This window comes from Mandrillus leucophaeus, unplaced genomic scaffold, assembly GCF_000951045.1.
Source record: "Mandrillus leucophaeus isolate KB7577 unplaced genomic scaffold, Mleu.le_1.0 Scaffold167, whole genome shotgun sequence".
Lineage (NCBI taxonomy): Eukaryota > Metazoa > Chordata > Mammalia > Primates > Cercopithecidae > Mandrillus > Mandrillus leucophaeus.
The window spans coordinates 36,741-54,157 of record NW_012101665.1 but is presented as its reverse complement, the minus strand read 5'-3'; the positions used below and the strand labels follow the sequence as shown (position 1 = coordinate 54,157).

Here is a 17,417-nt window from a genome sequence, read left to right as displayed (position 1 = left end):
CTATTCTCAGTGTGGAGTTGGGGAGAATGACCTAAACCAAATTGTTGATTATGAAGATACTCTGCAAATGTGCAAGAAATATATCCTTCACTCCATGGCCTTTCTTGGAGCACAGTCAATTCTCATCACAGTTCCTAACCAAATTATAATGCATGGAGATCCAGTGGTGCCAACCATTTTAATAGTAAATGACTTACCACTGGCATCCACCTATGCATTCACGGATTTAACAAACAATGCATGTCATTTGTGTCATGTATCATGCAAGACTCTGGGGATCCAAAAAAGAGTTAAACATCATTCCTATTCTCAAGGAGCTCACAGTTCACTAAGAAAGACTATAGACCAATAATGTATTTTGATATGTTAGGCTGAATAATGTAAATATTTTAGAGATCTATACCAGGTGTTTTAGAAGCATTTATGGAATCTTTGTCCAACCCTTTGTGTAGATGGAAGACCTTTTAGGGGAGCCAGAAATGTTGACTCAGGAGGAGTTTCTCAGAGGAGTTAGTGCTTGAGCTTGACCTTAAGGAGGAGTAGGAGTAAAGTAGGTTCGGGAGGGGACGAAAATGCTTGAAGTCCTGGCAGTTGTCAAAGTAATGGAACAACGGTCCATGCAGCATGTCAAGATGTGGAAATTGCCTGGCTTGACAAATTTCCATCCATTTCTAGCCCTTTAGCTTGACAGTTGAACTGTTCAACCAGGCCTAGAAACTGAAACCTATTAGTAGTTTTCCAATCAAACTCTCTTTCACTGTGTTATCTTTTGTCCCAACCTTCAGGCAACCATGTGCCCACTGTATACATGAAATAAGCCTCTCCGATATTTAGAAGTTCTACTGTGAACATATAATGGTTTCCAGCTTGTTTCTCCCAAATGAGTTGTGCACTTGAAATATGTATAACATAATGAATATTATATTAAGATGTAATATAGGAAGAAGGTCTTTGATTCACAAAAGTTTTCTCCTATGTGATTTAATATGTGAGAACATTCAAGTTTATGGCAGCCAAGTCATTTATAATGAGACAGATGTGAAGTCATGTGTAATCTAGTGTACTCTCTCAAGTCAAATAAAAATTAAATCATTTATTTTGATCATATAATTTTTTTGCCAGTTTAAAGTTTTTTGCAGGAACATGGATGGAGCTGAAGGTCATTTCCCTATGTGAAATAACTCAGAAACAGAAAATCAAATACTGCACGTTCTCACTTATAAGTGGGGACTAAACAGTGGGTACATATGAATGTATAGAGGGAAATAACAGACACTGGTGACTCCTAAAGCAGGGAGGATGACGGGAGGTAAGGGCTGAAAAATTACCTATTGAGTACAGTGTTCACTAATTGAGTGATTGGTACACTGGAAGCCTAAACCCCACCACTACGATACATCCATGTAACAAACCTGCACATACCACCTGAATCTATAAAGATTTAAAAAAATTAAAAAATAAGTTATGTTATTAAATGAACTCATATTTAATACTGCTATAGCTTGTTCAGCTGACATTTCTATCATTATGTAATGCCTCTCTTTATTGCTGGTAATTTCTTTGCTCTGATATTACTTTATCTGATACTAAATTACTCAGCTATCTTTTGAAAAAAAAAGGAATATCTAATTTCATTCCTATATGTCTTCCAATTCCAAGCATTATTTTATTTCTATTCTGTTTTTAAATAACTTATATTGAATGTAAGTACAATTATTATCATTTGTTTATACTTTATAGTGCAGGAAATACTACCCCATATGCGGTCTATGCTTCAATTAAAATTATTATATCATTAAATACTTTGTAAAGTGCTTATAATATTACCTGGGATATATTGGTACTGGATCAGTGTCTATTAAATTTAGGTCCAAATTCCTTAATCTGAATTATGCAGTTGTGGAATTTTGAAGCTGCATGGAATATTAGAAGTAACCTGCTCCAAATCAATCATGTCACTCATGTGGAAACTGAAACCCAGCAGAGATGTCACTTTCTCAAGGCCATCCGATTATTTATTATTGGTGCCTGGCCTAGAGTCAAGGTCTTTGAACCCCTGGGTCATTGATCTACTCTTACCACACCCAGCTGGGCCCATATTTTTTTTTTTTTTTTTTTTTGAGATGGAGTCTCACTGTGTCGCCCAGGCTGGAGTGCAGTGGCCGGATCTCAGCTCATTGCAAGCTCCGCCTCCCGGGTTTTTACGCCATTCTCCTGCCTCAGCCTCCCGAGTAGCTGGGACTACAGGTGCCCGCCACCTCGCCCAGCTAGTTTTTTGTATTTTTTTAGTAGAGACGGGGTTTCACCGTGTTAGGCAGGATGGTCTCGAACTCCTGACCTCGTGATCCGCCCGTCTCGGCCTCCCAAAGTGCTGGGATTACAGGCTTGAGCCACCGCGCCCGGCCCTGGGCCCATATTTTAAGTAACTTAAAAAAATTATATGAAGTGCTTGTAAATGAAATATATGCCTTTTAACAAATTTACTGGCTGGACACAGTGGCTCACGCCTGTAATCCTAGCACTTTGGGAGGCCAAGGCAGGCAGATTGCCTGAGCTAGGGAGTTCAAGACCAGCCTGGGCAATACAGTGAAACCCCATCCCTACTAAAATACAAGAAATTAGCTGGGTGTGGTGGTACGTGCCTGTAATTCCAGTTACTTGGGGGGCTGAGGCAGGAGAATCTCTTGAACCTGGGAGGTGGAGGCTGCAGTGAGCTGAGATCGTGCCATTGCGCTCCAGCTTGGGCGACTGAGTGAGACTCCACCTCCAAAAAAAAAAAAAAACAAAAAATAAAAAAAGCAAATTCACAATGCTTAAGGTAGGTTAAAGGCAAGGCATATTAAATTGTTTCAGAATTATATTCACTAGTTCTTTCTTTCAACAAAATTCACCAGCTACTCACTTTGTACCTGGTATTGTATGATCTAATAACCTACCATAATTTTTCAATGTTGTGGAGAATAATAAAGAAAACAATGTATCATAAATGATAAATATAAAATTATATTTTCTAATTCCTAATGGAAAAAACATTTTTCTCTTGTTTAATTAGCTTTTAATATAATTCTATACATAAAAGGGTAAGAGTTAGATAAATCTGTTTCTGAAATGGCAAAAATACATGCCTCTTCCTTGGAATTACGAAATTGGAACTTACAGACTTTGAGAAATTAACTCAAAATGTTCAGGTTAACCTAACGTCATATTCAAATGTGAAATACTCCATGAAATGAAGTCTTCTATTTTTTCACACTCTTTGAGGTAGAACCCACACACGAGAGACTAACTTAGGTGCCCCCTAACATCAAAGTGCTGTGAAAGTCAGGGAACAATAAACACCTCAGGTTATCAGTTTGCCCTCTAAGCTGATGAGGGAACAGATATGTGCCATGAAAAAAAAAAATGTTCTCAGAGGCCACCTAGCTACTGACAGTAATGACTGTGAATTTCAGTACCTGCTGTGCCTTTGTTAATGTGAATCTGCAAGCCTTTCAGCAGTAACTTTCTAGCAGCCTGAAAAATGGAATAGGAAAAAATGTGGACTTTTGCATTGTGAAAACGTCTGCAGACAGCACACTTTAAAGGATTGCTGTTACCTACAAAAGCATGATAGCAACCATATTTGTCTCTTCTCCACAAACACTTCCTCATTTCCAAGAAGGCTCCTTGCTTTTAGCATGCTTCTTTCATTTACTTGAGTAAAAAAGCATGCATCTTTAAGACCAATTTGGAACCATATACCTCCCCTCTTCTCTGGACGGTAATTCAATCAAAATATATAATTTTTGAGCTTTTGAGTTTGTCTTTTCAAATAGTCTCCATTTTCTCCCTTTTGATGTCTGTGGTTCCTACATCCTCCGTGTGTGTGCACCTGTGTAAGTGTGCTTAGCAAGTGAAGTATAACTCCGCCATAAATGCAGTAGGTATTGGCCTCCAGGCATACTCTGATGCAAAGCCTCTGGCTGCTGCACAGCCTTCCTCCTGGGTCTGCTGGGACAGTTATATTTCTTGGCTTCTTGGGGGAATGAAATTAAAGTTACCTATAATATTTTAACGAAAATAAAATTCATCCCATTTCTAGGGAGAACGCAGTGTGGATGCAATATACCAAAAGGGGATGATTTTACAAAGTGAAGATGATCTTTCCCATATTGAAATGGTAAGATGATGATGGGTGGGATATTTGTTCCTAACCAATGCCAACATTTCTGGATGTAAAGAAAAAAAATCAAATGGTCATTGGGTTGTTTCCTTAGAAGTGAGTAGGTAACATTTAACATTGATCTAAAGCCATTGTTTAACTGTTGACATCATGGAAATGTTAAAATTGGCAGACTTCAATTTCTAGTCACCTTTATATTTTAGTAGTAATAAGAAAAACAAAACATGTAACTGCAAAGAGAACCTTTCATGGCAAAAAAATTCAACAATAGATGACCTTACATTAAAAGAGAAGATAGCCTTCCAAGCATAGCACCATCATACCACTGTTTTAAATGGCTAGATTTTTATTGGTTTGCTTTTCTCTCAGGTAATTATCACTCTCTAAAATGATCTTGTTTTTCATTTGATTATTGCCTAACTCCTCTGTTAGAATAAAAACTGCCTGTGAACAGGACCTTTTACGTTTAGCTCATCACCAGTTCCCAGCATTATGTGTACAGAAATATGGCACGCATGCACACTTGAGAAATATAGATTGAGAAAAAGAAAGAAAGAAAGAAAGACAAAAGAAAGAAAGAAAGAAAGAAAGATAGATGACTTGCATCTAGAAACATTCAGCCCTCATGCAAAAGCTTCAATTTTGTTCTGTTCCAAAGAAATAGGTATTTAAGTGGATATTCCAAGCTTCTGCTTCATTCAATGTCAAAAAAAAAAAAAAAAAAAAGACCAAAAAACAAAAAATCCAGTAAAATATGACTATGCAACCTTTGGGAAACCATTGAACCTCAGGACAGTCATTAGCATGTTTGTATTTCTACAGTGAAAGATTGAATTGTATAATTGCTAAGGTCCCTTCTGACTCTACAGCTCCAAGACTCTCTAATTTCAAGTAAATGTGAAGACATTTCAGACAGTCACTAGGCTATGACGTGCCTCCCTCTGTTCCTGGCAAGTCTTGTGTCATTGACAGCATTAAGACATACATTACAAGTCCTAGCCCTGAAAGCTCAGCACTAGCTTGTGCATGTGTCATGGCCACAATAGGAAAAAATCCTAAGGCAACGACGACCACTGCTCTTACCATGTAAGGAATACAGCTCTGTGACCAAAATAGAGCTGAAGATAAGCTCTTAGCCCCACCACTTGTCACTGAGCAACTGGCTTGATTAGGCCCATTTGTATCTCCACCACATTCCTCCAACATTCATCGAGACATACTTGTTCAGAGCTATACCTTCATTTGAAATAAGGAACTTCAAAATTCCCTTCATTAAGCAAACAGGATTTCCTCCCACTAACCCTCCAAAAAAGAAAAAGAAAAGCAGCCTGTAGATTAATAATACTGAAAAAAGAACTATACTAAAGTAAGAAGTTCCTTTCAAGAAAATCAAATCCAGCCTTTCATTTATAAAGCTCCAGTTACAAGCACTTGGAAAAGTCCCATGAGTACAGACTAGGATGTCCCTAGAAAGAGGACAGATAAACTAGAGAGACACCATCTTCTGGGCACCCAGACTGGGATTCGGCTCTCCATCAGCCGGCCCCTTTTTGTAGTGCTCAGCAAACAACTCCATTCAGTGGCTTGGGTCTCGGGTCTTCCAAACTCAGGCTCTTTTCTACTACTTTATGTTGCCACTCCATGTTCAAAGGATAATTATGCCATAATTTGAGGGATTTCTAACACTTAATCTTGGGGTTCTTGGCATTTGGGTTTTTCTGGGCTAGGCCAGATCATTTAGAATCTTCTTGAGTAGACATTATGAGGGCTGAGGGCCAGGTGGGCCTGTTCTGAGTGGAGCCCCATGGTTCAGCGAAAGCCACTTGTCAGGCTGCGAAGATGTTTATCTCACTCTGGTCTGCTGTGGGTAGTCACCATGTTTCCCAGAAGAGGCTCAGTCTCCCTTGGTTGCCAGTATTTCCTGTTGCCACAAAGCCTCTTCGATAAAGAACGGAAGTCATGTCTAGCTCCATTCATTCTCAACATGTCCCTCTAGAGGAAGTTGCTCAGTCCTGCCATCACAGTCAACTAGGACCTGACCGTCTTCTGACACCATTTAAAACATGCTCCAGAATCGTTAGAGGTTCCAGTTGGGTCACATCATCAGAATAAGTGTATGCTTTCCAAGCTGACTCTGAGGCTGTTAGGTGACATTTACCAAGCCCCTGGCATGTGCCTCTTATTTCAACTTCATCATCATGACAATGCTGTGAAGAAGATATTATCATTCCCACTGTAACGCTGAGGAAACCGAGGGGCAGGAAGCTTAAGTAACGTGCCTAATGTCATGTAATTAAGCAACAGAGCTAAAACTCAAACTCTGAAATCTGTTCTTTTAAACATATGCTATATTGACTTTACAATTCTGGCAAGCTATTTAAACAATTTTAATTACATTCATATTTCATATTTGTAAAGGCATGGACAATGTCTCAGAGATGAGAAAAGGTCATTTGGGGTAAAATCACTGCTTTGGAAACACAATGAATTTGTTCTCACTGCACAATCATTGGAGGGTTTTATTCAAGTTGTCCTTTTTCAGAGATTGAAAATGCTCAATATCAAATATTTATTATTCAACCTGGAACAATTTTCCCTAGACAGGCCATACAAAACAGGGATGTTTCTAGGCCTGCCAGCCTGCCTTTGGGAGGGCTAGTATTAACAGTCTGTGCCCTTAAGCATCCAGTGACATAGGATAAGTGCCACTGGTAAAGTTTACAAGAGGTAGATTATGTTCTCTAGGGATGAGGAGTGAAAGTCAAGCATGTTTTCCCGGAAGCGGAGAGCTCCCCACGGACATTTCCACTGCCTGTAGGCAGCCCCCCATCCAGTTCCTTCCTGTCCAGAACATCTCCAGGCCTAGAAAGGCAAGTGAAACTTCAGATCATGCTGGGCTCATAGAACAGCCCAGAAGCCCTCCATCAACCTGCAGTCCAGAGTTCAGGGACCGTCTTAGGCCAAGCCACTCTCAAGAAGCAGAGGTAAAAAGACTCATGGCTCCTTCACTCACTGTCAGCCCACAGCACGGAAGGAAAATGCCACTCCCCCTTTCAGACCGCCCTTTTGCAACTATAGTCATTCTCAAATCCTTCTTCATTATCACTGTAAATTCATGTTAACTGCAGACATTATTCTTAAATGATAACAAGGAGTCCACAATGTAATTTACTCTAAGCTCAGCATTGCTCCAGGGCGGGTCCTGGGACAGGTGCCTCACCAGGCCAGTCCTATGTGATATTACATGATTAGGACAAAATTAGACATGTGCAAGGAAGGCACTGCCACCAAAGGGCTCTGGGGCAGGTGTCAGGGCCCAGGGTGGGGAGAGGCTGTGTAATTATGGAAGGATAATACCCACCCCAGGGACTACTTCATTTCCATCCCTAAGGAGATCTTCACCAATCAGAAAAGAGAATTCTTTAACACCCCCACCACTCCCCGGCCAGGAACTACTCATAGCTTCTCAGAAAATGTTTCTGGGCAGGTAGTGAGCAAAACCAGAAAGGGAAATGAACTCTGGGCAGAAGAGGAGACACAAGAGCTCTGTGGCCCTGACCCCGGTAGAGAATCCACCCGGCTCTCAAGCTAGGACCATTTCACTGCAAGCCGAGGACCTGGTTTGCTCCATGTTGTCCTGCCTTGCAGGCTGGCAAGAAGCTGAGCCTCTGGGCTTTGCCCACTGATATGGAACCGGCTCTGGGAGATCACCCCAGCGATGACAGATGCACAGGGTGGCCATCTGGAACCGTCCCTGTCCTCAGGGACACTTCAAATGAAGGCTAATGTGTCAAGTGGGAATCATAAAGTAGGAGACCTCCATGGGGCTTTGAGACAATCTCTACATCTCCAGATGAGCCACCTTAACTGATCTGAAAGAACTATGCTCATGTGAGTCATAGTCACTCATTCTTTATTTTGCTGATTATTAAAAATGTCAGACTCACTTTATAAAAATGTGAATACAGGAATATAAAAGGGAGGCACTGAAAATCACCTGCAGTCCCACTATTCACAGGCCTTAAGCTTTTGATGTTTTTCATTCCTGATTTCTCCACATGAATGTATAGAAGGTTATATGTAAATATCCACAGTCACGTGTTGCTTAACTATGGGGTATGTTCTGAGAAGTGCATCCTTAGGCAGTTACATTGTGTGAGCATCACAAAATGTACTTACACAAACCTACATGGCAGAGCCTACTGCCCACTTAGGTTGTATGTCACGATCTGTTGCTCCTAGGCCACAAACCTGTACAGCATGTTATAGTACTGAATACCACAGGCAAATGTAATACATGGTATTTGTGCATCTAAGCATATCTAAATATATAAAGGTACAGTAAAAATATGATAAAATATGATATAATCTTATGAGACCTCCATCATATATGCAGTTCATCACTGACCAAAATATTACACGGTGCATGACTGTACTTTCTATACTGTTATATATGAATATGCATTCTAAACAACAAATAAGACTGTATACTTGCTATGTTTTTTCATCTTACAAAAACAGGTATGAAATAAATGAAAGAAATGAAATAAACAGATAAAAAGATGGACTTTTAAGACTCCTGACAATTTGCAGCCTCATCGTGAAGTCCTGCAGAGAGTGATTACATACCCTCCCCTAGCCATCTGTGAAAATGCTTATTAGAAAAGTGTGTCATGTTCAATGAATGGTATTGCCAATAAGAATGGGGGTAATGATCCTGCCCTTCCCTGCCAGGCATTCTTCCTGACATCTGCACTAATCCCTATTGCTGATTTAACTTCAAACCTGTTCCTTCTAGTCATTTCGGTGAATAAAAACAGCACTTCCTACCGCACCCTTGACTGGCTTCTATGAAGAAAATCGGTTGTCAAATCTCTACAGCCCACTCGGTGTCCTCTGATGCTGGCTAAATGGAGCCCCAATCATTTGCATTTGCTCAAGAATCAAATTGCTCAAGGCCCAGATGGACCCCTCCAGGGCTCTTCTCTTGTGCATTCTCCAGCTTCTCCATCCCAGACACAAAGCCTGTTCCTTCCAACAGACATCTCCAATAAAGCCTTGAGATCACCTTGCTCACCCACAAGCAACATGCCCCTATTTATAAACTCAAGACTCAGGTTGGTACTACCTGGAGTGCTGATTCACGGTGTTACAACTGAATAGTATTTTGCCTTTATTGTAAATAAGTGCAAAGAAAAAGTTTGTACTGTCTGTTTCCGAATCTCTTTTGGCTCTTCACCAAGAGAAAACTTTCCTCCTATAAATGGATCCCAGACTGATCATGGATCTTTTCAGGAATATGAGTGTGGAGAAGAAACAAAATTGATTTTAATAATGTGCAAATTTAAAATGAGATAAGTATAGCTCATGTTCTAAAGCCCTCATTTAGAAAATGACCTTTAGCTTTCAATAGAATTTGCCTTTCTCACGATAAAATAATAAGAATAGTATTTATTGGACACTCACCACACGCCAGGCACTGTGCTAAGCATTTTGCTTCTGCTTATTTAATTATTCATAGTAACTCTATAAGGTAGGTACCATGATTGCCCCATTTTTACAGAGGAGAAAACTGAGGAACTGAATCTCCTTGTAGCAACACAAATGGATCTTAAAAACATAATGCTGGTGGCTCATGCCTGTGATCCCAGCACTTTGGGAGGCCAAGGCGGGCAGATCAGGAGGTCAGGAGTTTGAGACCAGCCTGGCCAACAGAATGAAACCCCGCCTCTACTAAAAATACAAAAAATTAGCTGGGCATGGTGGTGGGAGCCTGTAATCCCAGCTACTCTGGAGGCTGAGGCAGAAAAATCGTTTGAACCTGGGAGGCAGAGGTAGCAGTGAGCCGAGATCACGTTATTGCACTCCAGCCTGGGTGACAGTGTGAGACTCCATCCCAAAAAACAAACAAAAACTCCAAAAATGTAAGGCTTGGTTTTTTAAAAAGTAAGAAGCAGAATGAAAAATTCCACACGATACCATTTATAAAATTAAAAGACATGCATATAACACAATACATATTTTATAAGAATATAAACAGAACATCAAACATGTTAGAGTGGTGATCTATGGGGAGGAGAACAAGAGTGGGAAATGAGGATAATGGGGAATAAATAGATAACAAGAGAGGCTTGGCACCCAGCAATGAGAACTATATGCCATGAACTGAACAGCATCATTCCTCCACCCTCTGCACAGAGGTTCAACTACACAAACAATGACCCCAAAGCTTAGTGCAGGGAGATTGTAATGGACTGCTCCGGGTTACAGAGCCAGGGCCTGGACTTGAACCCAGATATCTTGCACCTGCCCCAGAGCAACATGGCTATAACTAGTCAGTGAATTTTCAATTCCTGAAAAGATATCTGCCACATAGCTAACTCTCTTTAGGCTTCCACACTTTAAAGGCCTCCAGTAATGACATACTTTATATTTGATCTTGAGGGACAAGTCGATTTGCTCTACTTACTATACGGCAAGCACATATATAAGCTAAACAACCAGCCACTCATCTATTCATTCAGCAAGCTCTTTTTTTTTTTTTTTTTTTGAGTGTTGATTATGTGCCAGGCATTGGGCCAGCCAGAGGGCAAGTGGTGATGAATGAGCCTGAACTCTGGCCTCCATGAGCTCACAGCCCCCGAGCCATTCTCTAACTACAGCTAGGCAGATTTTTCTCCTCCTGACAACCACTTCGCAGTATTGCTGTGAGAGCGGAGAAGTGCAGCTCAGACCTGCCTATGACTGTCTAAAGCACCAACGAGCATTTCCTAAGACAGTTTGGATTTCCACCAAGAAAGTTTGCTCTAATAGCAACAACACTGATTTCCACGATGGGGGATTTATTTTTCTTGTAGCTAATCTTTCAAAAGGAAGAAAGAACAACACATGCAACAATAGCCCTAGTAATTGTGGCAACATCTGCCTCAGTGACTCATGTGGTAATGTCTCTTTTTGTGCAGGAGGTGAATATTTCAGAGACATATCAGGAAGGAGGCCATTCTAGAAGCAAAGGATGAAAGGTCAGAACAGGGATGTCTAGTGTGGCACTGAGGAAGCCACGAACCCCCGGGTATTGCAGGCTTGGTGGAGACCCTGTGAGAGTCGCCTGACTCACCTCGATGGTTTTGCAGGTGTCTTCCAGCTGGCTGATCACTCCCTGGACTCGATCGTTGCTGCCCACGAGGATGGCAATGCCATCGCTGAGCTCAGACTGATGAAGAGAAAACATGAACCCCATATCTTAGGGATTTCCTAGTCACCCCAACTGTGAACTGGTCATAATATTGTCTTTACAGGTTCTTAATTTAGGATACATGCAATCCCTAAGGACTAACAGGGAGGCCTGTGGACCTCCTGATATTGCAAGCCAACTTTTGTGTATGACGACATTTGTGCAGGGAGAGGTTTCACAGTTTTCATCACATTCTTAATATTGAGATCAACATGTTCAAGCTAAAGAATTGTAAGTATTGCTTATAAATGACATGAAGACAAATATGCGACTTCAGGGACCCAAATGGAATTATTTACCTAGTGGAACTAAGGGTCAATTTTACTTGGGAAATGTGTATAGTAAATACTCATTTATTCAACATACACTTATTATGGGCATAAGAATGTAGTGTATACAGACACAAACACACATTAGACTAAGTCATTACAAACCTCACATTGAAACAAAGAACTGGTTCTAGGAGAGAAATGTCAACTTTGAAATTCCTTTGCTCTTTTGACTTAGGAAGAGATTCTACTGTTCCTATTTACCCCCTTCCCAAGGCTGGCTGATGGAGCCACTGGGAACACTGGATGGGCACTTGGGAGACACATGTATTTGGTCCAGCTCTACCCCCAACTTCTCTGTGATGTTGGGCAAAACATATATTCAATTTCTGCCTAATTTTCTCACATTTAGAAGGAGAAGATTGGACCAGAACAGTGATTATAAAATATTTTAAAGTTGCAGAACCTTCTTCAAATGAAAGCTAATATGGAGGTGAAGCTACTTTGGCCAAACAGGAGCAAGGGTGAGGGTCCCACCAGTCTGTCCTTCTGTCCATCTCACATGAGTCTATGGGCTCTGAAGGAAGGACTGTGAAACAGCTACCATCCAGTTCTATCATGCTATGACTTTGGGGGAGGTGGGCAGAACAGAAGGGGGAATAAATTGTAACTGGATTGAAAAATAAACAAATATTGTGGATAATTTGCAAAATCCAGCTTTAGCACTTAGTGGCCACTAGTTGTAGTTGGAGTTGCCCAAGAGTTTTACTTCCAAATTTGATTCCAGTGCTGATCTTCACAGTAAAACACTGATCAAATGTGGAACTGATGATTCTAAATGAAAGAAACTGAGAGATGGAACTGCTCAAATTCTCAGTGCCTGGAGTGGCTGCACCTATTGGAGTACCCAACTCCGCTTTTATCTGCACCAGATGGATAAATACTGACCTGCTCGTGCATGAAACCAGGTTGGCAGGTTGGTAAAGTGTAGAGGGGGCTATGGCTGAGGCCCTGGGGTCAAGGGTATGCACCACACTCAGAGGGGTCTTTAGGCAACTGGCCCCCGTGACAGGAGGGCCAGCACAAGTCTGTGTTTTAAAGCTGTTCTGTAACTGTATGTCATTAGTGTAACCCTCCCTCACTAAGAGTGCGAGAGAAAAGGCATTGAGGAGGACCAAAGAAACCTTTCATGGGTGGATGAAGAAAAGTATTCTGTGAGTAGGGTAAAAAGCTGTCCTTTTCTTATCTGTAGTCTAAACTTCACATAAACTTGAGCAGTTTGAGCTTTTGCTGGGTCCCCTAACATTGCTCATCTTCAGCAACCTCCAAAGGGCACAAAAGCAGGGATCCTGCCCTTCTGTGCCCCTTCCTGAACCTGGGCACCCCTGCCCTGTCTCGCCTTTCCCCCCACCATCCAGGGAATTTGGTGTGTGCCTCGTGCACAACTGTGCACACATCTTCCTGCAGACCTTGCGTGCCCCCAGTGTCCCTTGGCCCTGTGTGGCTTGGGTTTCCTCCTCCACCAGAGGAGGCCACTCACACTGGCCCCAGCAAGGCCCTGAGGTGTGAGGATGGGAAAGGGGTGCAGGAGGGAGGGAGCAGCTCTGTTACCTTCTGTCTCTGGAACACATGAGTGAGGGGAGCCACCTGGCAGTCCTTGTGTGCACCAAACACCTTGCACAGAGAGCAGGTGGGCACTTCGCAGTTCAGACAGTAGATGTTGATGCGCTCCTCTTCATGCTCCTCACACATGGGCTGGTCGGACTTCTTTTCTGGCCTGGGAGGAGGTAGGCAGATAAATGTCCATCAGCTCTCACTGGGCCAGAGCAGAGACTGTTGCTCTGCCTTGCAAATTCCTTCTCGTCCCTGTATGCCCAGCAACTCTATTCCAGAAGGCCCCCAGGGGCCCTTTTACGTGCTCAGAGTTCACCAAATTCAGCTTCCCTGCAGGTGTAGCAGGGGAGTGCTGGCAAATCTCTAACAACTTGCTTGGGGTAGGGACAGAGACGTGGAGACCCTGATTTGTACCATTTGCCCATTTCCATGGTGTATTTCCACATGGCCGATTTTAAGTTATTTAAGGTTTAAGAATCTGCTAGTGAAATTCCTGGAAGTTCGAACATCGGACCCTGGTGAGCCGTCAGGAATGTGGTCCAGCACTGTGTCCACATGCTCACGAGTTTCTCAAGGGACACTTTCCCATTATGGACCAAGAACAGGAAGTTGTTGATGAACTAAAAGTCAAGTTTGCACAAGTTTTGGGAGGAGCTAGATCACACCCCTCCAGCCTCTGGCCCCAGGAAACACCCTTTTCACTTGAAGGAGTGAGGATAGGCGTGGCTCACATGGAACCGAAATCTTCTGATTATTAATTCAAGTACTGGTTGGATGCAACTGTGTATGAGAGGCAAGTGTGGGTGTACCTCCTTATATAAACCCCAGGAATTCTGATATATCCTATCTAATGACTGAGGCTGCTAATAGTTTTCAGAAGTATTAAAAAAATTCAAATCCAAATCCAGAAGCTTTCTTCAAATTTCCAAACACATAGTTATTTAGCAATATCTTAGATTTGGGACTACATTTTTTTGTTGTTGCTATACAGATCCAATTTTTAAAAACTACAGGTTTTTATGAGCCATGAAATCATTTTAGGGAGCTATGATCTGCATTGTTAAAATAAAAATAGAATGGAATAGCAAATACTGTGAATTACATGTAGTAAGAAAAAGTATAGCTATTCGAAACTTTTGTTTCAGGTGTACATGTGTATATATGTGACTGAAACAAAAGTATGTGTGTTCGTGTGTGTGTGTATGTGCGTATATATGTATGTACGTGTGTGTATATATATCCATCCATATATGTAAGTGGTTACAATGTAAAATGCACTTCCTACTGTGAATCATGAATACAGGTGTTGAAACCCATTGTTTCTGATGTGTGGTATCTTGTAGCTGCAACCCCAGAACTCAGAGAAAGGCAGAGAACATACTGATGTACCTCTGTAAGAGACTAATGTTCCTTTATAAGTTGCTAGGTGGATGTCAAGTACTTGAGATTAGGACAAACATTGGGAGAATCCCTGGGTCTCATAAGAAAATTGCATGGACTTCCAGTTTCAAAATATTAGAATCTGATTGTTGCAAAAGGAATTTCTGTCTGGTTTTGCACCAATATGCTTTCCTTGAAGTCTATGACCTTCTGATTTGACCACATATTTGGAACTCAAATAAGGAAAGTCAACTCCACAATTGAGAAAATTGTTCCCCTCTCAGGTCTGTCTGTTTCCTCCACTAGAAAATCAGCTCCATGAAGGCAGGGGCCATGATGAGTCTTCCTTTTTGCTGCATCTCCAGTGCTCGGAACAGTGCCTCGCACAGAGGCAGTGGCTCCGTAAATATTTGTTGTACAAATGAGTGAGACAACGAAAGGGAATTTGACCTATTAATGGACAGTATTCTCTGTGCTCTAGTGTAACACCACCCAGCTGGAGAAGGTATGGCAAATATGGGGAAAGCTGGGAAGGCATGGCAAATATGGGGAAAGCCTGGGATCACCTGGCACTCCTGAGTGGCAGAGGAAGAGACCAGACAACTTCCTGATTACTCCTTTAATAAATGACAGTGCCCTCTGGGGTTTGGACTGGCAAGTTGGTCTCTGCCTGGTCAAAGGCATCTTCCCCTCTAAATCCTTCCCTCCTAGGTATCTCCACCTTATTATTAACATGGGTTAAGCAAGAGTGGGCAGCCTGGGTCCCACATGCTGTTCTGATATCAATAACTGTGACCAGAGATAGTGTCACAGAGCACGTGTCTATGCAGTATGTGCAAATATTGAAAATGTGAAAACAGCCATAAGGCTCTACATTTAGTTTTGTTTGTGATTCAATTTATTTATTTATTTTTTTCATGGTGCTGTATACACTGATTTCCCGTATTCCTCATTGGGTTTTTCCTATTTAGGTTGTAGCCCAGCCCCAGAGGCACCACCCATTCATAGATGAGCGTATAATGAGACCTCTGTACAACTTAAAACATGTAACAGACTTGGGACAGATTTGGCATGTAAAAAAAAAGACATAAATACATTTTTATGAGGTGAGAGCAGCCAAGCTCACAGCTGTGGTAAAGGCCCAATGCTAAATGTTGGCTGTGGCCCCTCGCCGTTCAGTGTAGGCTGGACTGAGGAGTCTGTATGTAGCCTGCTGTCTCTGGTCTCTGAGGTTCCTGAGGCCACCCTAGAGTTTCCTGAGGAGTGGGCATCTGGTCTTGGTGAGGCAATTCAAGTAGTAACTTTGTAGTCAAACTGATTTTTTTTTTTGAGATGAAGTTTTGCTCTTGTTGCCCAGGCTGCAGTGCAATGGCTCAATCTCAGCTCACTGCAACCTCCACCTTCCGGGATCAAGTGATTCTCTTGCCTCAGTCTCCCAAATTGCTGGGATAACACGCATCTGCCACCGCACCCGGCCAATTTTTCTTGTATTTAGTAGAGACAGGATTTCACCATGTTGGTCAGGCTGGCCTTGAACTCCTGACCTCAGGTGATCTGCCCAACTCAGCCTCCCAAAGTGCTGCGATTATAGGTGTGAGCCACCGTGCCCAGCCAAACTGATCTTAAAGCTTCATTCCAGCTCAGCTTCTCCATGTAGTGGCTACGTGGCCTTAGACAAGTTACTTAACCTCTTTTGGTCTCAGTTTTCACTCGTATCAAAAATCGGATTAAGGGTCTTCTAATTAAATGTGGCAGAATGCACACAAGCACGTATTTATTTATGTATTTATGTATGTATGTATGTATGTATGTATTTATTCTGCTGAAATCCCAGTGAAATGAGGATAAGGAAATAAAAGGGCATAAATTAGTAAGGACAAAAAGTGAACACGGATGACAGCAAATGAGAGATGTCAACCCAATGTTGGAAATTAGGAACATCTGGATGAAGGGACATGACCTACTTGAGTTGCATCTTAGTTCTGTTACGTTCCTGCAGTGAGAAGCTTACAATAAGCAAGCTGACTTGAGCTATGGAACCCTGGAAAGGCTCTGGAACTGCAGGAGCCAGGAGTCCTGAAGGCAGAAGTAGGCAGTGACGGAGTGGGAGAGGCTGAAAAGAGGAGGACTTCGTGCACATTTCAAGAGATTACTTGAGGATGTGCTCCACAGAAACAAGAGAGTAAGCCACCAAACAAGGAGACCTGGAATCCAGGAAGCAAGGGGTTCAACCCAGGGGAGAGTAAAAGAATTCCCAAGTAGAGGGTAAAGTCTAGCCATGTGAGGGCTCAGTCCTAATCGTCTACAGTGGAAAGTCAATAGGAAATGTCTAAAATTGAAAAGTCAAAGAATAGAAGCATACCAGTAGTATGCACATGTCATTGGTGATACATAGCAGAAAAACAGTTAAAAGAATTAAAAGTGGTTGACTCTGGTGAATGAGGCTTGGGGGTAAAGAGAGAATAGGGTGGAGATAGCATTTCTCTTCAGAGGCCTTGTATACTGAATTTTAAAAAGTGTGTATGTTAGTTACTTTAAGACACTAAAAACTTTAATAGGATAGCAGTAATTATAATAATCAACACCTCACAGGATTATTGTAAGAATGAAAGAATTGCATATGGGCCAGGCACGGTGGCTCACGCCTGTAATCCCAGCACTTTGGGAGGCCAAGGTGGGCAGATCACGAGGTCAGGAGATAGAGACCATCCTGGCTAACACGGTGAAACCCCGTCTCTACTTAAAAAAAAAAAAAAAA

The 17,417-nt window shown here is 41.9% G+C and overlaps 1 protein-coding gene across 4 annotated transcripts in view; it reads right to left on the bottom strand.

The window, feature by feature from the left end:
* TRIM55 (tripartite motif containing 55) overlaps positions 1 to 17,417 on the bottom strand; it is a 51,332-nt gene that overhangs the window by 29,414 nt on the left and 4,501 nt on the right. For all 4 annotated transcript variants that reach the window (XM_011976467.1, XM_011976466.1, XM_011976468.1 and 1 more), the window contains exons 3-4: positions 13,277 to 13,442; positions 11,280 to 11,375 (exon numbers count right to left, since the gene is read on the bottom strand). In XM_011976467.1, the coding sequence (XP_011831857.1) occupies positions 11,280 to 11,375; positions 13,277 to 13,442 (262 nt within the window). The remainder of the gene's footprint in view (positions 1 to 11,279; positions 11,376 to 13,276; positions 13,443 to 17,417) is intronic.